Below are 16461 nucleotides of genomic sequence, written 5' to 3'. Positions count from 1 at the left end.
CACAGAGGTGTCCTCCTCTCCATAACAAACACACCAGGGGATTCAAACCAGTAGAAACACCCAGAAAGCAGTTACCTTTTAAAAAGATTCACAGACGCTCTTCAGTGACACAGGACAGGACGTCTCCAGCAGCTGGGAGCTGCGCTGTCTAACGTCTCCTCAGCTTGTTTCTCTGATAACTTCAGATCCAGACGTCCGACGACTAAAATCCTTCATCTGGTTCAACTATAGAGCTGAAAACCACCAAGGTGTAAAAAGTGTAGGTGACTTAAAACTAGATAAAAATCCAAGTTAAGCTTCTGTCAGACAGACACACTGACACATGATCATAGAGGATACGATGTCACTGACAGGCGACCAAATGAAACGTTACTATGATTAAAATCACAGATTCCTCTGGTTTGAGAATTGATGGAAACATTTGTGATAATGTAAGAACACAACTCAACAACATATAGAACACAGGTCTGGTTTTAATGTGGAAAAGTTAGAGATTAGAACTTTAAATAACCCAGATACACGTGAGCAGTAAAGACACCAAAGATAAAACACAAAACTACAGTGAACAAAAGAGTAAAGTGTCAGAAAGGAAGTGTTCATGGAATTTCGATTATTCCAGTGATAATAAAAACTCTTGGGCTCGGCAGTATCTCACAGTGTGAGATGAAATAGGCAGAATGTTCAAATGCTTTACCTTCTGCATCACTGACAATAACATCACCATGAACCACTGCGGCTGAGCAGATTTAGTGGAACCACATGTCAGTATGTTGACTGGGGGGGGGGCAATGACATTTGTGGGCGGAGTCAGGATGGATGAGCAGTTGTTACAGACATGAGAACCTTTGTGTTTTTGTTTCCTCAGAGCTCGGTTCGAGCTGCTCTGCTCCTCGCTCTTCAACAAGAGCATCCAGCCAATCCGAGCTCTGCTGGAGAAGGCGGGACTCTCCACCAGCAGCATAAACAAGGTACAGTGTGTGAGACAAGTGTCAGTAATGCAATGTAAAAGAAATAATAAAAATAAAGCTGCTGCTGACACGACGGCTGCGCTGTAGGTGGTTCTCTGCGGCGGATCGGCCAGGATCCCGCGTCTGCAGCAGATGATCCGAGATATGTTTCTAGATGTGGAGCTCCTCAGCTCGGCGCCGCCCGACGAGGTCATCGCCGTGGGAGCAGCACTGGAGGCGGGCTTACTGGTGGGCAGAGATATCCTTTCCCCGGAGGAGGAGTCTCTGACGGTGGACGTATCTGCCACTGACATACTGGTGAAGGTACAGCTCAGTGAGAAGACGAATAATTTATATTTCTGTATGGACGTGAATGTGACCGTTTCTATTGGTCGATCTAAAGAATGTAGTGCGTGAACTCTCATCTGCTCTGTCTGGTGTTGTGCGGGGCGCTGCAGGAGGTGGATGAATCCGGAGCCGAGGTGTTCACTGTCCTTCTTCCGTCTGGCACGCCCCTCCCTGCTCGCAGACACCACATCCTGAGCGGAGGCGGGAAACTGTCCTCACTCTGCCTGGAGATTTACCAGAGAATGGTCACGGAGCAGCCGGAGAAACTAGCTAAGGTACAGAAAAGCACCAACACCGGCTCAAATGTTTGACTTTACACACATCCTGATTTTGTGGGAGTGTCATGTAGAAACTTGAAACTCACTGGTTTTCTCCGTTTGCTGGTATTTTGATATAAAAAAACAATTGATATAACACAATATAGGTTCTTTTTTTAATGGTGAAAACCAAGTGGCAACCTCCTGCTGTTAATGAAACCAAACACTGCAGTTCCTCTAATGACCACTAGAGTCTGGCTCCAACAGTGAGTCATGCCCATAGACTCCCATGTTAAAATGTCCAACTTTACAGCAGAAATAAACATGTTCACAGCCTGGTACAAAAACAGTTTTGTTGTCTAGAGCTAATTTCCTCCTTCATGACACCTGTTTATAAAACTCACCTGTTTACATTTTATTAAGACTTTAAGTTATGGAGAATTGAGGGCGTGGCCTCTCTGAGTGACAGGTGGTCACCAATGTCTCAGCTCCACACCCACCCCTCCACTTTGTCCATTTTTTATGTCTCCACGCCAGCGACAGTCACAGCTGGAGACAGTCACAGCTGGAGACAGTCACAGCTGGAGACGTATTGTTTTCGGGTTGTCCCTCTGTCTCATTCTCGTGGACACGATATCTCAGTAACGCCTTGATGGACCTTCTTTAAGTTTGGCACAAACATTCACTTGGACTCAAGGATGAACTGATTAGATTTTGGTGGTCAAGGTTAAGGTCACAGTGACCTCAGAGAACACTTTTTAACCATTACTCAAGACTGAAGCAATTATGACCAAATTTCAGACAAAAGGTTGATATCTTCTCTGACTCTGGATAAACAGGGATGTAACCTGAAACTAGCTGAGTGGAGGAGACAGAGGACCCTGAGGAGGTGATTGTAGTTTCTATAATAAGATGTTGAAGAGACAGAGCTGACTTTGAAATGAAATGCGTAATCCACATCTCGTAACTGTCGTCGGACGCAACAAATGTCACACCACAGAGAGAGAAAGTGTTTGCCAAGTTACAAAAGAAAGTGAAGTCAAACGTTGTGTGTCATTAGTGTCTCTGGCAAAATTCCATATTTAGTTATAAGATACACTCATTTCAAAAATGAACTTTCCTTTACCTGTTATTTCACTGTTACTTTTTATTTCATCAACTAGAATTTAAAAAAAAAAAAAAAAGAAAGGAGCTATGGCATGTGCAGAAGTCAGAGCTCCTCAGTGCAGCTTGTATTTACTTGTTTCTGCGTCAAAAATATCTGTGATTTCCCAGAGGCGACCGACGCTTTGCATACAGCTGAACTTATGTCGGCAGTGAGAATCGTTCAGTCCACGTCGTGGTTAGCTGCCGGTTACTCACTATTGTAGTTTAGCTTTATTTTTCCGTGGGATGCCAAACACCTGGCCCACCCCGCAAGCTTTGCATCTTGTGGTTCTCGTCCTGATCGTTGAGGGGGAACCACGTCCGCCCACGTCCTGCTGCTGCTGCTGCTGCTGCTGCTGCTGCTGCTGCTGCTGCTGCTGCTGCTGTGGAGGGTCCCTCACGCTGTGAACTCCTGAAGGGGGTTTTTCACGCTCGTTCACAGCACGTGTGCATCCTCGGTCTGACGGGTTCACTGCCTTTCTTCTTATTTGTAGTTTTCCTGTGTGACACCGCTGCTCTTTTACAATGAACCAACTGCGTTTGATCTTTCTGACAGATTTTTTTTTTTTTTTATAGGCTCATTAGCCTCTTCACCTCCAACTCCGTCTAAATGGCAACTCGCAGCTCTGTCATCTCTATATGTGAGCTCCTCTGTTCATAAACAACATTTAGTATCCGACTGTCCAGTTACTGTTAAACTCTTGCAATATGGGCATATTGTAAAAGTTATATCTCGCACACAGTTCTTTGATTATTGACGTAAATCTGCTGAAAGTAAAGCTGAGACTTTGACACTTTGATGTCATCAAAACACGACAAGTGAAGACAAGAACAAGGTTAGCTGAGGTCAACAGAAACAAAAAAAAATATTAACGATGAATTATTAATGATTGAAATGAACCATTGGTCTGCTTGTGTGTGTATAATGTGCAGATCATCTTGAGAGACCTGCAGCCCAGAGAGGAGAACCACGACATCGACACCGTGGTGACCATGAAAAGGTATCCGCCCCTCCAGGCTCGGCACGTGAGCTTGTGTCACGTGACTACTGTTTGTATATCATGGTTTCTGTGTGTTGCAGGGACGGCTCCGTTCATGTTTCCTGCGTGGAGCAGAGCACTGGAAGGTCAGAGGTCGTCACCATAGCGGCCTCATCCTGAAGCGGCTGAGCTGCGGTCTAAACCTCACATCAGTACAGTGTCAGTGCAATGTTTTTGTTTTCTATGTTTCGCTCAATAAACAGAATCAAACCCCAGTGATGCGCTCGGTTTTATTAACCTCTGGACTTTATAATATATAATATAAACTATAATAATCAAATAATGTAGAATACACCTACATGATTCCCCTCTGTAATTTCATGCTGGTGAACACCACTGGTAACTGAATGAAAAAGTAGCAATCTATAAATAATGAGCAGCGCCTGAGGCCTGAACACTGAAGCAGGATGTGAAGTTAGCGAGATAACTTCAGGGTTTAAGCCTGAGTTTTTATTGATTGAGTCTATTGTCCACCTGAGTGGAAGCTTTTAAAAACATACAGCATGTACAACATGCAATTCAAATGAGCAGCTAACAGCAGATTTTTTTCAGGGTTGCGACTGGTAAGAAAACCTCTTGCTGGGGGTAAATCACCATGGTAACTGATGCTAAACTCCTAACCTGCTCTGGCGCAGGTTAACTTCAGATGAAAACCCGTCAACAGTCAAACTACTGACCAATCACATCACTGGAAAAACTGATTCATCTTTCCTACAGGATCCTGACAGGGACAAAAGAGTTTACGATAAAGTGATAAATAATAAGCTTTGATGAGCTATTAAGATGAAACATTTATATAAATCAGTGGAATCGTTTGTGAGCTTCTCACCAACAGGAGAGTTTATCACACTAAATAACTATTATACTATACATACAAAATTATGTCACATTTAATAATATTAATAATAATATATAATAAGAATTATAATATAATATTTTATAATTACAATTAAAATTACAATAGTACAGTATGTTAATATACTATATATACTATAAATACTATACTATTATAATAACTCTTCAATCTGACAGGATTCCTCCAGTGATGATGCTTTTACTTCATCAGTGCAGCTCACAGTAACCAGGAGAAATACAATGATCCACACACTGTTCAGTGTTTCCATGGTTATAAATGAACATTTCAGTCGCTCTGACTCATCAGACATCAACTACTTCTCTTTTCTTTCCCTCCTCTCTGCAGCAGAAACAGTGTGACATCAGCTTGAACTGTTTTACCTGCATCACATGTTCACAACAGTTTGTTCATCAGACAAAAGAGAAAAATACTCAGTAACTTAACGATTATTCACCAGCTTATTCACAATGTAGCCTTCGTCTGACCTTAATAATCGGAAATCATTTTCTAGCGTTTCTTTTCTAGTCATGTGATCATACTGGTGTTTTCCACACAGACGCCAAATCACGCAAATAAATGTTGATTTCTGCTCATGAAACAATTTCTTTATTTCAAAAGTCTTTATAATTCAAAGTCTCTGCGCACGTCAAGAGGAGAATGATGATGGAAAACAAGACTCCATATATTCATTGCTGTTGCATTACACTCCAGTTATTCAAATTTTATACTGATCTCACATGCCCATATGTGCGTTGATGCTTTACTAACACCACTACATTTTAAGAGTTGAGGGATTTTGACTTTCCCCTGTAACCACATGTATGTTACATGTGATACATACATGAGCACTGTGCTCAGACCTATTTTTTATCAACTGAACTTTAGATCTCAGAGCATCTACGGAGTCATCTGTGTTTGCAGCAGTGTTTGTACGGAGTCTTTGATTTCCACTCCTCCTATGATATAAATATATAAATAAATAGATGCATAAATATATCATTAAATACAAGTAAATGCAAAATAAAAACATTTATGTAATGAAAAATGCTATTTGTGTAATTTTATATTTATTTCTGCATTTATTTATTTAGTTGTTTTTACATTTATTCGTGCATTTATTTATGCGGTTCTGCATTGTTTGCAGCACTGGAAAGAAACAACCTCCTGTGTATCAGTCAAGTCAAGGCAGTAGTAGATCCATCCAATCAGTCACACCACTGTAACCAGTCTAGCTTTAGACTGAGGTAGGACCACCCACCCACTTAACATATGGACACAGAAATAAATAAATAGTTATATGTAGGAATGAAAAAAAAAAGTAGAAATACAGAAATAAATATATTAATGTAGAAATGTAGAAATGCATAAATAAATAAATAAATATATAGATAAATGAATGTAGAAATACAGAATTAAATAAATAAATAAATGCATTAATAAATTAATGAATGTATAAATGTAAAGATAATGTAGAAATAGAAATAAATAAATACTTGCATAAATCCATAAGTAAATTAATAAATGTATAAATACATGTATAAATGTAGACATAGAGAAAAAAAAAATAAATGTAACAATACAGAATCATTTACAAAATGTTTTTATTTTGCATTTATTTATGTATTTAATTATTTATTTCTGCATCTTTCATTTATTTTTTTATTTATACTTATGACATTTCTTTTCCTTCATAATCTTCTCTGTAGAAATGACAAAAAAAAAACATTGCATCCATGTTTCTGAATACTTTATATGATATTACTATATTTAAACATGATATGCATCCTACAACAATCTATAATAACATGTATTACACTTATTCCATCCTGTCCATACTCAACCACACTCTATATAATATCAGGAGTGGAAGGAGTAGAGCAGTAAGCAGTAGCAGTAGATAGAGTCTTTGGCTTCCAGTAGCACTTCATGAACATACTGTATGTTTGCATCAGTTAACATCCCATACAAAACACAACAAAAGCTACAGCTTTAATCGTGTAGTTTCTAACTGAAGTGTTTCCATTCCCATGTGTGATTGATATTTCTGGAAGTTGAACACAGGCCTCCTCTGGTCTCGGGCCTTTCAGCAGCCGTGCTCCGGGACGATGCGACACTTCAGGATCTTCAGGTAGTTCTGGACCTTGTTGGAGTCTCGGCGAAAGCAGTAGAGGAGGTCGTAGTCTTTCATCAGGCGCCACTCAGCGCTGTCGGACGGCAGGGAAGCCTCGGGGGAAGCCTGGCTGCTGACGGAGTTACTTATTATCCCCAACATCTGCATCTGGAGCAGAGAGGAGTCACATCAGCTTTCACACTATCACAGCAAACACATCCGGGTTCAGGAGCGGGTTCATTCATTTTACAATTCCAAAACCCATTCCATAACCCCTAAGAGCAGGCAGAAGGAAATCTTAACACTTAAAACCTTTTCATACAAACAAACGTATCGGTTGGTTGGATGCTGTTTGTCGGTTGTTTTGCACGAGGAAGGACAGATAGGTAAAGCGGTGTCTTCCTTTCTTTTTGCATTGTCGCTGAATATTTCCACTGAATCTGAACAATAATCTTTGTAAAGGTGAACAGCGCAGTTTGCATTTGTGTGTTTCTTTGTCGTTTACTGTGTTTACGCAACCCGACAAGAACCTACATCACACACCAGCAGCTCCAAAACATCTACTCTCTTGGTACCAGACGTATTTTACCTTCTCGGCCACTTTCTCCACCCCTTTGCGCAGCTCGTGCACCATGTCGCTCATCTCCAGGGCTTTGTTGGAGCTGAAGTTGTTGAAGTCGTGGTGGTGAGCCATGCTCTGGTGGAAATGCCACAGAGGATCCCTCCACGCCATCAGGAGCTTCAGGATCACCTCCGTCAGCTCCTCCCTCTGCAGCGATTACCGGGACAGGGCGGATGCATGACACATTTAAAACTCAAGCTCCAGACAGTAGTTAGGATGAAATTTGCATCACTGATGGACACTGGAGGTTTTAGATGATGCAAAAAGAAACAACCAGCAGAAAAAACTAAAATCAAGTAACATAAATAATACAGTATATGTTATGAAATGTACAGACGCCCATTCAGAAGCGTGTTGCACAGGGGGAAGGGGAAACACAGAGGATGAGAGAACTCTACATTCTCGCTGGAAGTTCGTGCCGATGAGAGGAAATAGCTTTTTAGAGAGGTTAACTCACGGCCATTCTCTGAGCGTTCTCCTTGCCATTTGGGGTGAGGATGGTGGAAGTGTGACAGTTGCGACTGACCCGGCCAATCTGATTCTTACTGGGCAGGAAGTACTGCTCCTGAGAGGACAAAACAAGAGCGCACGGATGAAATGTCAGAGGTCAGATGTCGTCTAAATGTCAGCTGTGGCTCGAACACAAGTGATGAATGAAATAGTAGAATAGCGTTGCTATTGGAAGTAATCACAATCTTCTCCCTGTGTGTGTGTGTGTGTCACAACATCAAACCTATTCTTTAAACATCATTAGAAAGGCACGGTCAGACAGTTTTGCACAGGGAGACTCACAAACTCGGAGTGGAGGTCATTTGAAATGCCGTGCATCCTGGCCGAGTGTTGGATGACCCGGTCAAACAGATTGGCCAGGGAGAGGGTATGGCACCCAGCCTGGGCATTGGTGCAGATGGGTGCTGCACCTATGCCGGTCAGTCTTCTGCAGAGTACCGCACAGACCAACACCACCCACACAGCAGACACTAGGACAGACCGAGCGAAGAAGAGAGGAAGTAAATAAAAGAAAAAACACCCAAAACACAAAACAAGTCTCGGACCTGAATCGCATCGTATTCTGTAGAATCCGCTTTAACTGGTTGAATATGAGAGAATGAGTTCGAGGAGGAATGAAAAATGAAGTGAATGAAATTAAGAGACAAACTCATGATGGAGTGGTGGAAGGTGACGGGGAAGAGAACACGCAGAGTAGTGACGGCTCTGCCTTCATGCAGCGTTCTGTACCTGATCTGAGGTTTCCAGGCATCCTGCAGGGCGCGGACCAGCTTTCGTTTCAGAGCAGAGGGTGCTGGAGCTTCTCTATTCAAAGACCCCCGCCGCTTCATGTGATGGTCCCTCACTCACCATTTCACTCTTACACTTTAATATCCAACAAAAAGTGAGGGAGGGAGGGAGGGAGAGAGAGAAAGAGAGAGAGAGAGAGAGAGGGCGGGGGCAAGGAAAGGGAAGGGTACAACATTTACAGTGATCAGCAGCTACTGTCCTGTGAGTCACATGTTTACACGACATGATCACAGAATGGTCTAGACTGGTGTACATCATCAGCCTGGGACGTCACGGCAGCGTACAGTATGTACGTTGCCGTGACGTCTAACACATCAGCTGCCCTCATCGGGGTTATGTCCTGGTGGTTCAACTGTAGCCAGGATCATTGCAGAGGATGTGGTTTGCGGTGCTGTTGAACTGTGCTGTGTTAAGGAAGGTTCTGGGTTTGGACCCCGGGGCCCGGGGCCTTTCTGTGGGGAGTTTGCATGATCTCCTCGCGCCTGCGTGGGTTCTCTCCGGGTTCTCCAGCTTCCTCCCACAGTCCAAAGACACACATTAGGTTAACTGGCGACTCTCAAGCGCCCATAGGTGTGACTGTGAGCGCGACTGGTCGTTCGTCTCTATGTGTCAGCCCTGTGATGGACTGGCAACCTGTCCAGGGTTTACCCCGCCCTCACCCAGTGTCAGCTGGGATGGCTGCAGCCCCCTGCGACCCAATAAGGATAAGCAGCATGGATAATGGATGGGTGGATGGATATATACATATCACACACACACACAGACACATATAGTTTTGGGTCAGTAGTGAAGGTAAAGGTTAGGGTTAGTCTCCAGGAAATTAATGCAAGTCTAATTAAATTCCCCAAAAGTGTGAACAGTGTAAACAGTGTAAACAGTTTTTTTGTAGTGTATTACGTATATACAGCAAAATAGCTTTCACTTCAGCAGACCTTTGAGCGACACAGTTCTTTAATGCATGAGTGTGTGTCATCAGCCCGTGACGTCATTCCAACAGAGCCTGATTGGACTGTCTGTCCGACACATCTGGGTAGTGGGCAATTGAGGTTCACCCAGCAGTACCTGTGAATGTTTATATGTCGTCCGGGTTGAGGTCGGAGCGCTCCAGGCACTAACAGGAAGAGAAGTGTAAGCTGATGACTGAGCCGTACAGAAGCTCACAATGACACCACGGGGCAGCAGTGAATGAATGTCATGTTGTTTGGAAAAGCCGGTTGAATGACGTCAAGCGATTGTAGCGTGGATCAGACTCACTTTTCTGAGATGGTCAGCAATCATTAGATGACTGATGGAACCATTGGAGGAAACTACGGTAGAAAAGGCCACAATAGAAGTATAAACTGACAGTAGGGGTAGATGTTTTACAGTTATAAGCGGTAGCAGCAACTCAGTATTGTTGGGTTGATGAAAAAGGCGAGACAGTCGTGGGGTGAGTCCCACAAGCACGGATGTGAGTAAGGAGGCCATTTCCAAAAGTCTCAGCCTCCGCTTGTACAGTCAGACCTGGCTTGACTGTGGTGACGACGATGATGATGATGACGATGATGACGATGATGATGATGATGATGATGATGATGAATTGCTTACCATTATTCTTTATTCTTTTATTATCTAAAAACACTTATTAGTTTGTGTGAGTGAAAGTAGATTTATTCATCCATAACAGTTTATTATCATTTATGTTATAGTGTTTAACTGATATTTTAAAAAGATACACAACAATAATGATGAAAAAACTGCGTATTTAAATTCCAAAGAAATTTTTATTTGTCTTGTTACCCAGTAACAATATTACTGTACCTCATAATTATTAAATAAATACTTAATTTAAAAAAATCATCAGTTTAATTAGATCCACCTAAAAGTTATTAAGTCTTAAACACAAAGTTGTCAACTCTTATTCTCTAACCTCGTCCTCTTCCCTTGTCCTATTTGTCTATTAAAAAATTATATATATTACAGTCACCCTGTTACTCTGCAGTAAATTATATACAATAACTGTAGTTTGCAGCCTGTAATCTGAAGCAATAGCTAAACGTTATTTTACTAATTACTTCTACGACTTTGTTGTTATTTGTCTCAGTCTCAAAGCCTCCTGCCCAATACAATGGAGAAGCTGCTGCACAGTCACTCGACAGACCTTTGTTCAACAGAAATTTAACTTTAACATCATGAATTACAATTACCACACTTCTTACACCTCTTTAAAAAAAATTCTCATGTTAGCTGGTTGACGTACAACAATACATTTTACAAACCAGTTAACACACTTACTTTGTGTACTTACTTTTTATTTATGTATTTAATTTCATTTTTGTATGAACAGCGAAAAGGGGCGCTTGTTTTACTGTTATGTGAACAGTCGTCACATTCCCTCCTGCAGCACTACACTCTAGAATAACTAACTAATAGACTAAATTTGAATGACAGTAAGTTGTAAAGTGCGTGTGTATTTTTATATTCTAAGATCAGCCTGTTAGCATGATGATATCAGCGCTATATGATGCTGTCACTGAACTTACAGTATAGTGTGGCTGCTGAGAAGTCATTCTTTTGTTTTTGAGGTATCTTATCAAAAAGTGTTGGACAAGTCGACCTAGTAGATGAGATGAGATGATAATCAATCAGTCGGTGATATTAATCCTGTAATTCACAGCATCAGGTGGATGTAAATATGAATAGGAAATTATGGGACTGTACAGTAGAAAGAAATCTATCCATAAAAGATGTGTTAAAAACAAGAATATGATCTTGAGCATGATTAGTTTGGGGGCAGCGACAGTAATACACTGCTGTAGGTGTTCATGCATGTTTTAGTTGATAAAAGTTTCAGAGATGACAAGAGACTGGCAACGTGACTCTACTGCACGTTCTTACACACATACACACAGACATACACGCAGGGATGTAGTGTTGTTGGGCAGATGGCCTCGTGTTGTCATATTCAGGCTGACCTGCAGAGTAACAGGGTGACTGTTACAGCTGCACATGCCCATGGGCCAGCGCCTTCACAGGCTTTGACCTTTTGCTCCTTTTTTACAGTGCAAGAACTTTCTCTGTGTAGACTGACCGGCGGCTGAAGCTACTACATCAAGATATGTTTTTGTTGTTGAGTTATTGATTATAGATATAGTTATTGTTATTGAAGACTGTATACATTTCTGGTTGGCAAAATATCCTGAAGCAAAATATCCTATGCCCTTAAAATAATTTATGCAACATTTTGATCTCATGGATTTGTGGCCAGATAAATTCCTTCTCCCTTCTCTTGTACACTTGGCATATAGCAGATCTGAGTCAATAGATGATTGGTTTTGTTTTTAAGAAAACAAAAAATGATACTACAGTATACATTTGAACTTTTCTACTTACAGAACAGTTTACATGAAGCTGACATTTTCCTCTTTCTCTCTCTCTCTTCCCCTGTTCTTCTATATTTGTCCTACTATAGGTACCAAGTATATTATATATAAAACATTGTATATACCAGTATGTAACTGTAATTTACAGCCTGTAATGTAAAGCATGCATATACATCCAAAAACCATTTATGAGCCGAGATGAAAATAAAGAATTTTTTTATAGGAAGAAACAGAAAAAAATTGAATGAATGTATTTTTTTCTGTCTTATCCTTTCCTTTTTTTTATTGAATGGATGTATGGATTTGTGGACGTGTGGTCTATGACGTGAATGATTACGTATACACAGCGGACTCCCTTGTGCCGACGCAGCAAGAGAACGGTGTCCTTGTTTTATCCCTTAGTATGTCCCCCGAGATACAGCGTTGGTGGAGAAGGTGTGCAAGAATCCACGTTTCAATACACAGAATAAGAAAGACACTTATATCAACTTCACTTTATTTGAAATCACAGATGGACGAGGACTAAATAAAAACTTGGGGACACCAAAATACAGTCACTGAGCACGCCACGTAACCAGCGACGTGACCGCCCGCTCGTCACGCACAGATAAGGAAACGAGCGCCACCTCTTCCGTACCATCCTGGGAAGTTTGTTGACAGCGTTGTGGGGGGAAAGATGGCGGCGCTCACAGCAGCAGAGCAAACAATGAACAAACTGACTGACACTTTTTCAGACCCCGCTTACAGCCAACATGGCGAACCCGTGTCAGCAGATTCGGGGACACTGCAGGACTTTGTGGTGGATTTTCTGGAGAGAGAAGTCGGCAACGACCTGAAATCACTGAAGAATGTGGGAAACCTGCTGAAGAAGCTGAGAGAGGAAAACAGCGTCCTGGAGGAACAGGTGAGCTCACAGCTTTGACAGGTTTTCACATGGAGCAAAACACCTTCGAAATACATCTGAATCTGAAGAGCAGGTCACTGGAGATGGTTCATATTGTTAATGGCATAGTGTGTCTATCTCGTTTCGCGGTGCTTCTCCCTGGTCCACTGTCACGTTCACTCAAAGTAGGTCGTAAAGAAACAGTACAAGTGATAACATTGAATACTGTAGGCTCATTTTTCATTCACATACTTTGAAGCAGAGCAGAGACTCTGCCTTGTGTTTAGCCCTCTCTGCTAGTCGTCCACAGGGCACGGGAGATGACATGTTTACAACTCTTGAAGCCCACCCACTCTATAATATATGATCCAGTTAATAAGTTGTGATCTGAATGTAGGAGTTGCTTTCTAAAATGCTACTGAAGCAAACCCAGACAGGCTTAGGCAGGTGTGAATCAGGACTGTTCTGCCTTGTTTACAGGACCTACACAGTGCCAACCTCAGGCCTCGACACCTTGATGAAACTTGATGAATCAGGGGAAGATCACCTGAATATTTTGGTCACTTTTTGACATACCTGACCTTATACATAAGCACATAGTCCTATTTTACCTCAACAAATAATATGCCAGAGGTACTCCTATTCAGAGATGCTGCATTCATGACAGTGCAACCAGTACAGAGGGTCATGCAAAACAACCCCCAGCTTGGATCAAAGTTTGCAGGTTGTGTTTACTGTTTTAAATTCCCCACATTTCATAAATGTATGTCAAGACATTTCCTTGTCCACCATGTCTAGGATGGTGCGGAGGAGACAAACTACAAATGAAAGCAGTAGGTGAGCCACAGCAGCGCTCGGCCTGTTAGCAGGGAAAATAGTGAATGATTGCTAATGATTACTTTAAAGGAGTCAGAGATCATATGATAAAGAACAAACAACATTTATACATTGACTGTGCATTGATGAACAAACGCAGCTAATTATCTAGCAAATTAAATGATAGTGTGTAAATCTAAAATTAAATGGATGTAGTCTTAAACATGACAATCTGTACATCTGTACTTGCCAATATTTATACGGTGCATACATATATATTTATATATATTTATTTATATGTTTACTTGTCTGATATTTTGTGTATTCATATCTATCCCACCAATACTCCACCCAAATCACAGACTACTCTATTACATTTCTGCTTTATTCAGAGTAAACTGTCACTGTTGCTGGTGTGTTTGTACCTTTTTAGTGTTTTTTTTACAAATAAATATTACAGAAGCTCTGAGAATGAATAACACATCTGAACCACAGCAGATATAAATGTCATGTCTTCTTCGAAATCTGTGACAATTCTTTTCTGTCACATCATCAACCAGCAACAACAGCAGAGCAAAGAACAACAAAGGACAGAGACTCACAGTCATTTTATAGCCCTTTAATATTATACTGACTGTTGAGCCACAATGAAAGGTTTGTTAAAGTTAAATTAAAACAAACACAATGTTGGACAGTCAATATGACAGCACTTAAATTATCCTAAGTTATTTGAGGAATATTTGAGAAATAATGTATCGAGTCTGTGTATGGATATGATAGGAATATTATACAGGGCTTAAAATGATGAATCTCGAATCAAACATTGTTTTGAATAAATAGATTAATAAACTCCTTGTGCAGTTGTGTTGTGTTTGAAGGATCAGTGCACGAACGTGTGGAAAAAAGTTAAAAGGCAAACGAATGTGTGTGTGTGTGTATTAGGGTCATTTCAAGTAGCACTACCACACACACACATGCAAAGGCAAAAGTGAGTACGTGTGTGTGTGTGTGTGTGTGTGCACTTGGTATTTTGGTGACACCTCTCACCCTCCTGACATGCACGCGCGCGCGCACACACACACTGATTAAAGCCTTACCTTTTTAGAAGAGCTGATTTCACTCAGTCCTGGAACAGATTCTGCTCGTGACTCTTTCTTGCACTCAATACCTGCTGCAACACCTGGGCATGGCACGTCTGTGGTGGCAGCTTGTGCACACAAATAATTAATTGTTTATTAATGAATTCACTGCAGTTGTCTCTACATTTAATCAGATTGAAAAAAACTTTGCGCCATAGAGGCCAAATGTTGCCTCATTTTTGCCAGTTACGCACAGCAAATGTAAGGATATGCAGGTTTTTAGAACCCTATGTGTTGTAAATTTTTCATTGCATTTTTATTTCTAATTTAAAAGAAACTAAAACCTGCTGTGAATCAACAATTACTTATTGTTAAGGAGATGTTCTTCTGATGTCATGTTAGCCTATTATTTTTTTACATTTTTCCCACTTGACGGCACAATCCAGTAAATCAGTGTCAACATTAGAGCAAGCTGACTGCAGGTTTTCTTCAGTCTGGTAGCTGTAAAGCCAACTGACCACAAGACTTGTTACTGTGTCAAACACGAGCAGTGACTCTATATTTTCTGTTGTTCAGGTTCTTACTGTCTCCAGCTCTGTGCCTCCTAAAGTCTCTGAAGCTCTGTCTGCTGCTGAAGAGGCCAGATGTTCCCTGGAGGACCTGCAGCAGAAGGAGAGGCTCATTTCCAACTCACTGCACCAGGTAGAGACACACCACGAGACAAGGCAGTGTGCAACACTCTCTGATAACGTAGATTCCATTAGTCTGATCTTATTAATCATATCACAGATACACAAGCACTGATATCGGGCATTAACAGACATTTTTCTATTTGGCAAATGGTCGGTGAAAGATCAGTTTCATGTTGTCACACAAGCGGCTAGTTGGCTTGATTGTTCATTATTTACCTTGAAAATAGTAGTTGGACAAAAAACAGCACAGTGTTCACTACAATATAACATTTACTAGAAGGTGTGCACAACAGCTTCTCATAATAATAAAACCTGCAAAAACAGTCAAATTATGTGAATTAACCATTATTTATTGTAAATGAAATGTTCTTTTAATGTCAATGCTGCCTCTTTTTAAGCCCAAGACATTTTGCGCACTTGTGTTGTGGATCACAAACAAATTCACATTCATCATGCTGCAATGTACACAACTCAGAAGAGCTTATTTTATAAGCTATTGCTGTTCTCCAGAACGGCTGTCACTGACAATAAAAGGGATTTAGAGTTGCCTCTTGCAAGCCAGAAATATTCCAGTCCATGTCTGACGGAGACTATAAAGTCCTTTCACTTTCTAGGAGCCATAAGCAGTTGTTTGTCATAGTTAATGATTCTGTCTTCTAGCACCTACAGGGAGCCCAGCCTTGGATGGACAATCTTGGCCAGACGCTTAACCAAGTCGACACCATAGAGAGACACATGAAATACCTACGCTGCCTTCAACATATAGAGGAACTCAGGTACTTTAAATAATGTATCCAAATAGTTGAGATTCATTAACATTGTTGCTGTTCTCTTCGTGAGAAGTTTTTTCTCATATGGTAAACTATTTTCTCACCTGCATCACCGCCATTAGCTTTAGAATATAACATCGATATAATAATAATAAGCTTTATTTATTTAGCATCTTTCAATACATAGCTACAAAGTGCTTTACAAGACAAAATAAAAACAATAGAAAACAATTA

General features: G+C 41.0%; 3 protein-coding genes across 3 annotated transcripts in view; 2 read left to right on the top strand and 1 right to left on the bottom strand.

Annotated features, from left to right (window-relative positions):
* The window catches only part of hspa14 (heat shock protein family A (Hsp70) member 14), an 8082-nt gene extending 4129 nt beyond the window's left edge, over window positions 1-3953 (top strand). Inside the window, 5 exon segments of the mRNA XM_087174999.1 lie at window positions 677-968; window positions 1056-1271; window positions 1406-1570; window positions 3632-3699; window positions 3780-3953. Of these exon segments, the coding sequence (XP_087031125.1) occupies window positions 677-968; window positions 1056-1271; window positions 1406-1570; window positions 3632-3699; window positions 3780-3858 (820 nt within the window). The 3' untranslated portion in view covers window positions 3859-3953.
* Window positions 3954-6317: 2364 nt separating this feature from the next.
* Window positions 6318-8666, bottom strand: LOC111657548 (prolactin-like). The gene is given in 6 exon segments (XM_087174996.1): window positions 6318-6872; window positions 7294-7473; window positions 7784-7885; window positions 8119-8312; window positions 8315-8416; window positions 8486-8666. Coding segments are annotated over 6 exon segments (954 nt in total). The 3' UTR covers window positions 6318-6677.
* Window positions 8667-12631: 3965 nt separating this feature from the next.
* Window positions 12632-16261, top strand: LOC111657559 (RAD50-interacting protein 1-like). Its single transcript, XM_023409770.2, has 3 exons — window positions 12632-12891; window positions 15342-15467; window positions 16118-16261. The coding sequence occupies exons 1-3, from the start codon at window positions 12664-12666 to the stop codon at window positions 16244-16246; spliced, it is 483 nt and encodes a 160-aa protein (XP_023265538.2). The 5' UTR covers window positions 12632-12663; the 3' UTR covers window positions 16247-16261.
* Window positions 16262-16461: the final 200 nt, after the last annotated feature.

Source organism: Seriola lalandi, unplaced genomic scaffold, assembly GCF_002814215.2.
Source record: "Seriola lalandi dorsalis isolate HSWRI2012SDOR001 ecotype SW California unplaced genomic scaffold, Sedor1 jcf7180002054407, whole genome shotgun sequence".
NCBI classification, from domain to species: Eukaryota; Metazoa; Chordata; class Actinopteri; order Carangiformes; family Carangidae; genus Seriola; species Seriola lalandi.
This window is presented reverse-complemented; position numbering and strand designations above follow the sequence as displayed.

What these genes read in the sequence shown, in the direction of transcription:
- LOC111657559 (XM_023409770.2), top strand. Translation starts at nt 12,664, where the DNA reads ATGGCGGCGCTCACAGCAGCAGAGCAAACAATGAACAAACTGACTGAC. An exon ending in ACAGCGTCCTGGAGGAACAG is followed by an intron (nt 12,892 to 15,341) that starts GTGAGCTCACAG and finishes TCTGTTGTTCAG; the next exon opens with GTTCTTACTGTCTCCAGCTC. An exon ending in TTTCCAACTCACTGCACCAG is followed by an intron (nt 15,468 to 16,117) that starts GTAGAGACACAC and finishes TCTGTCTTCTAG; the next exon opens with CACCTACAGGGAGCCCAGCC.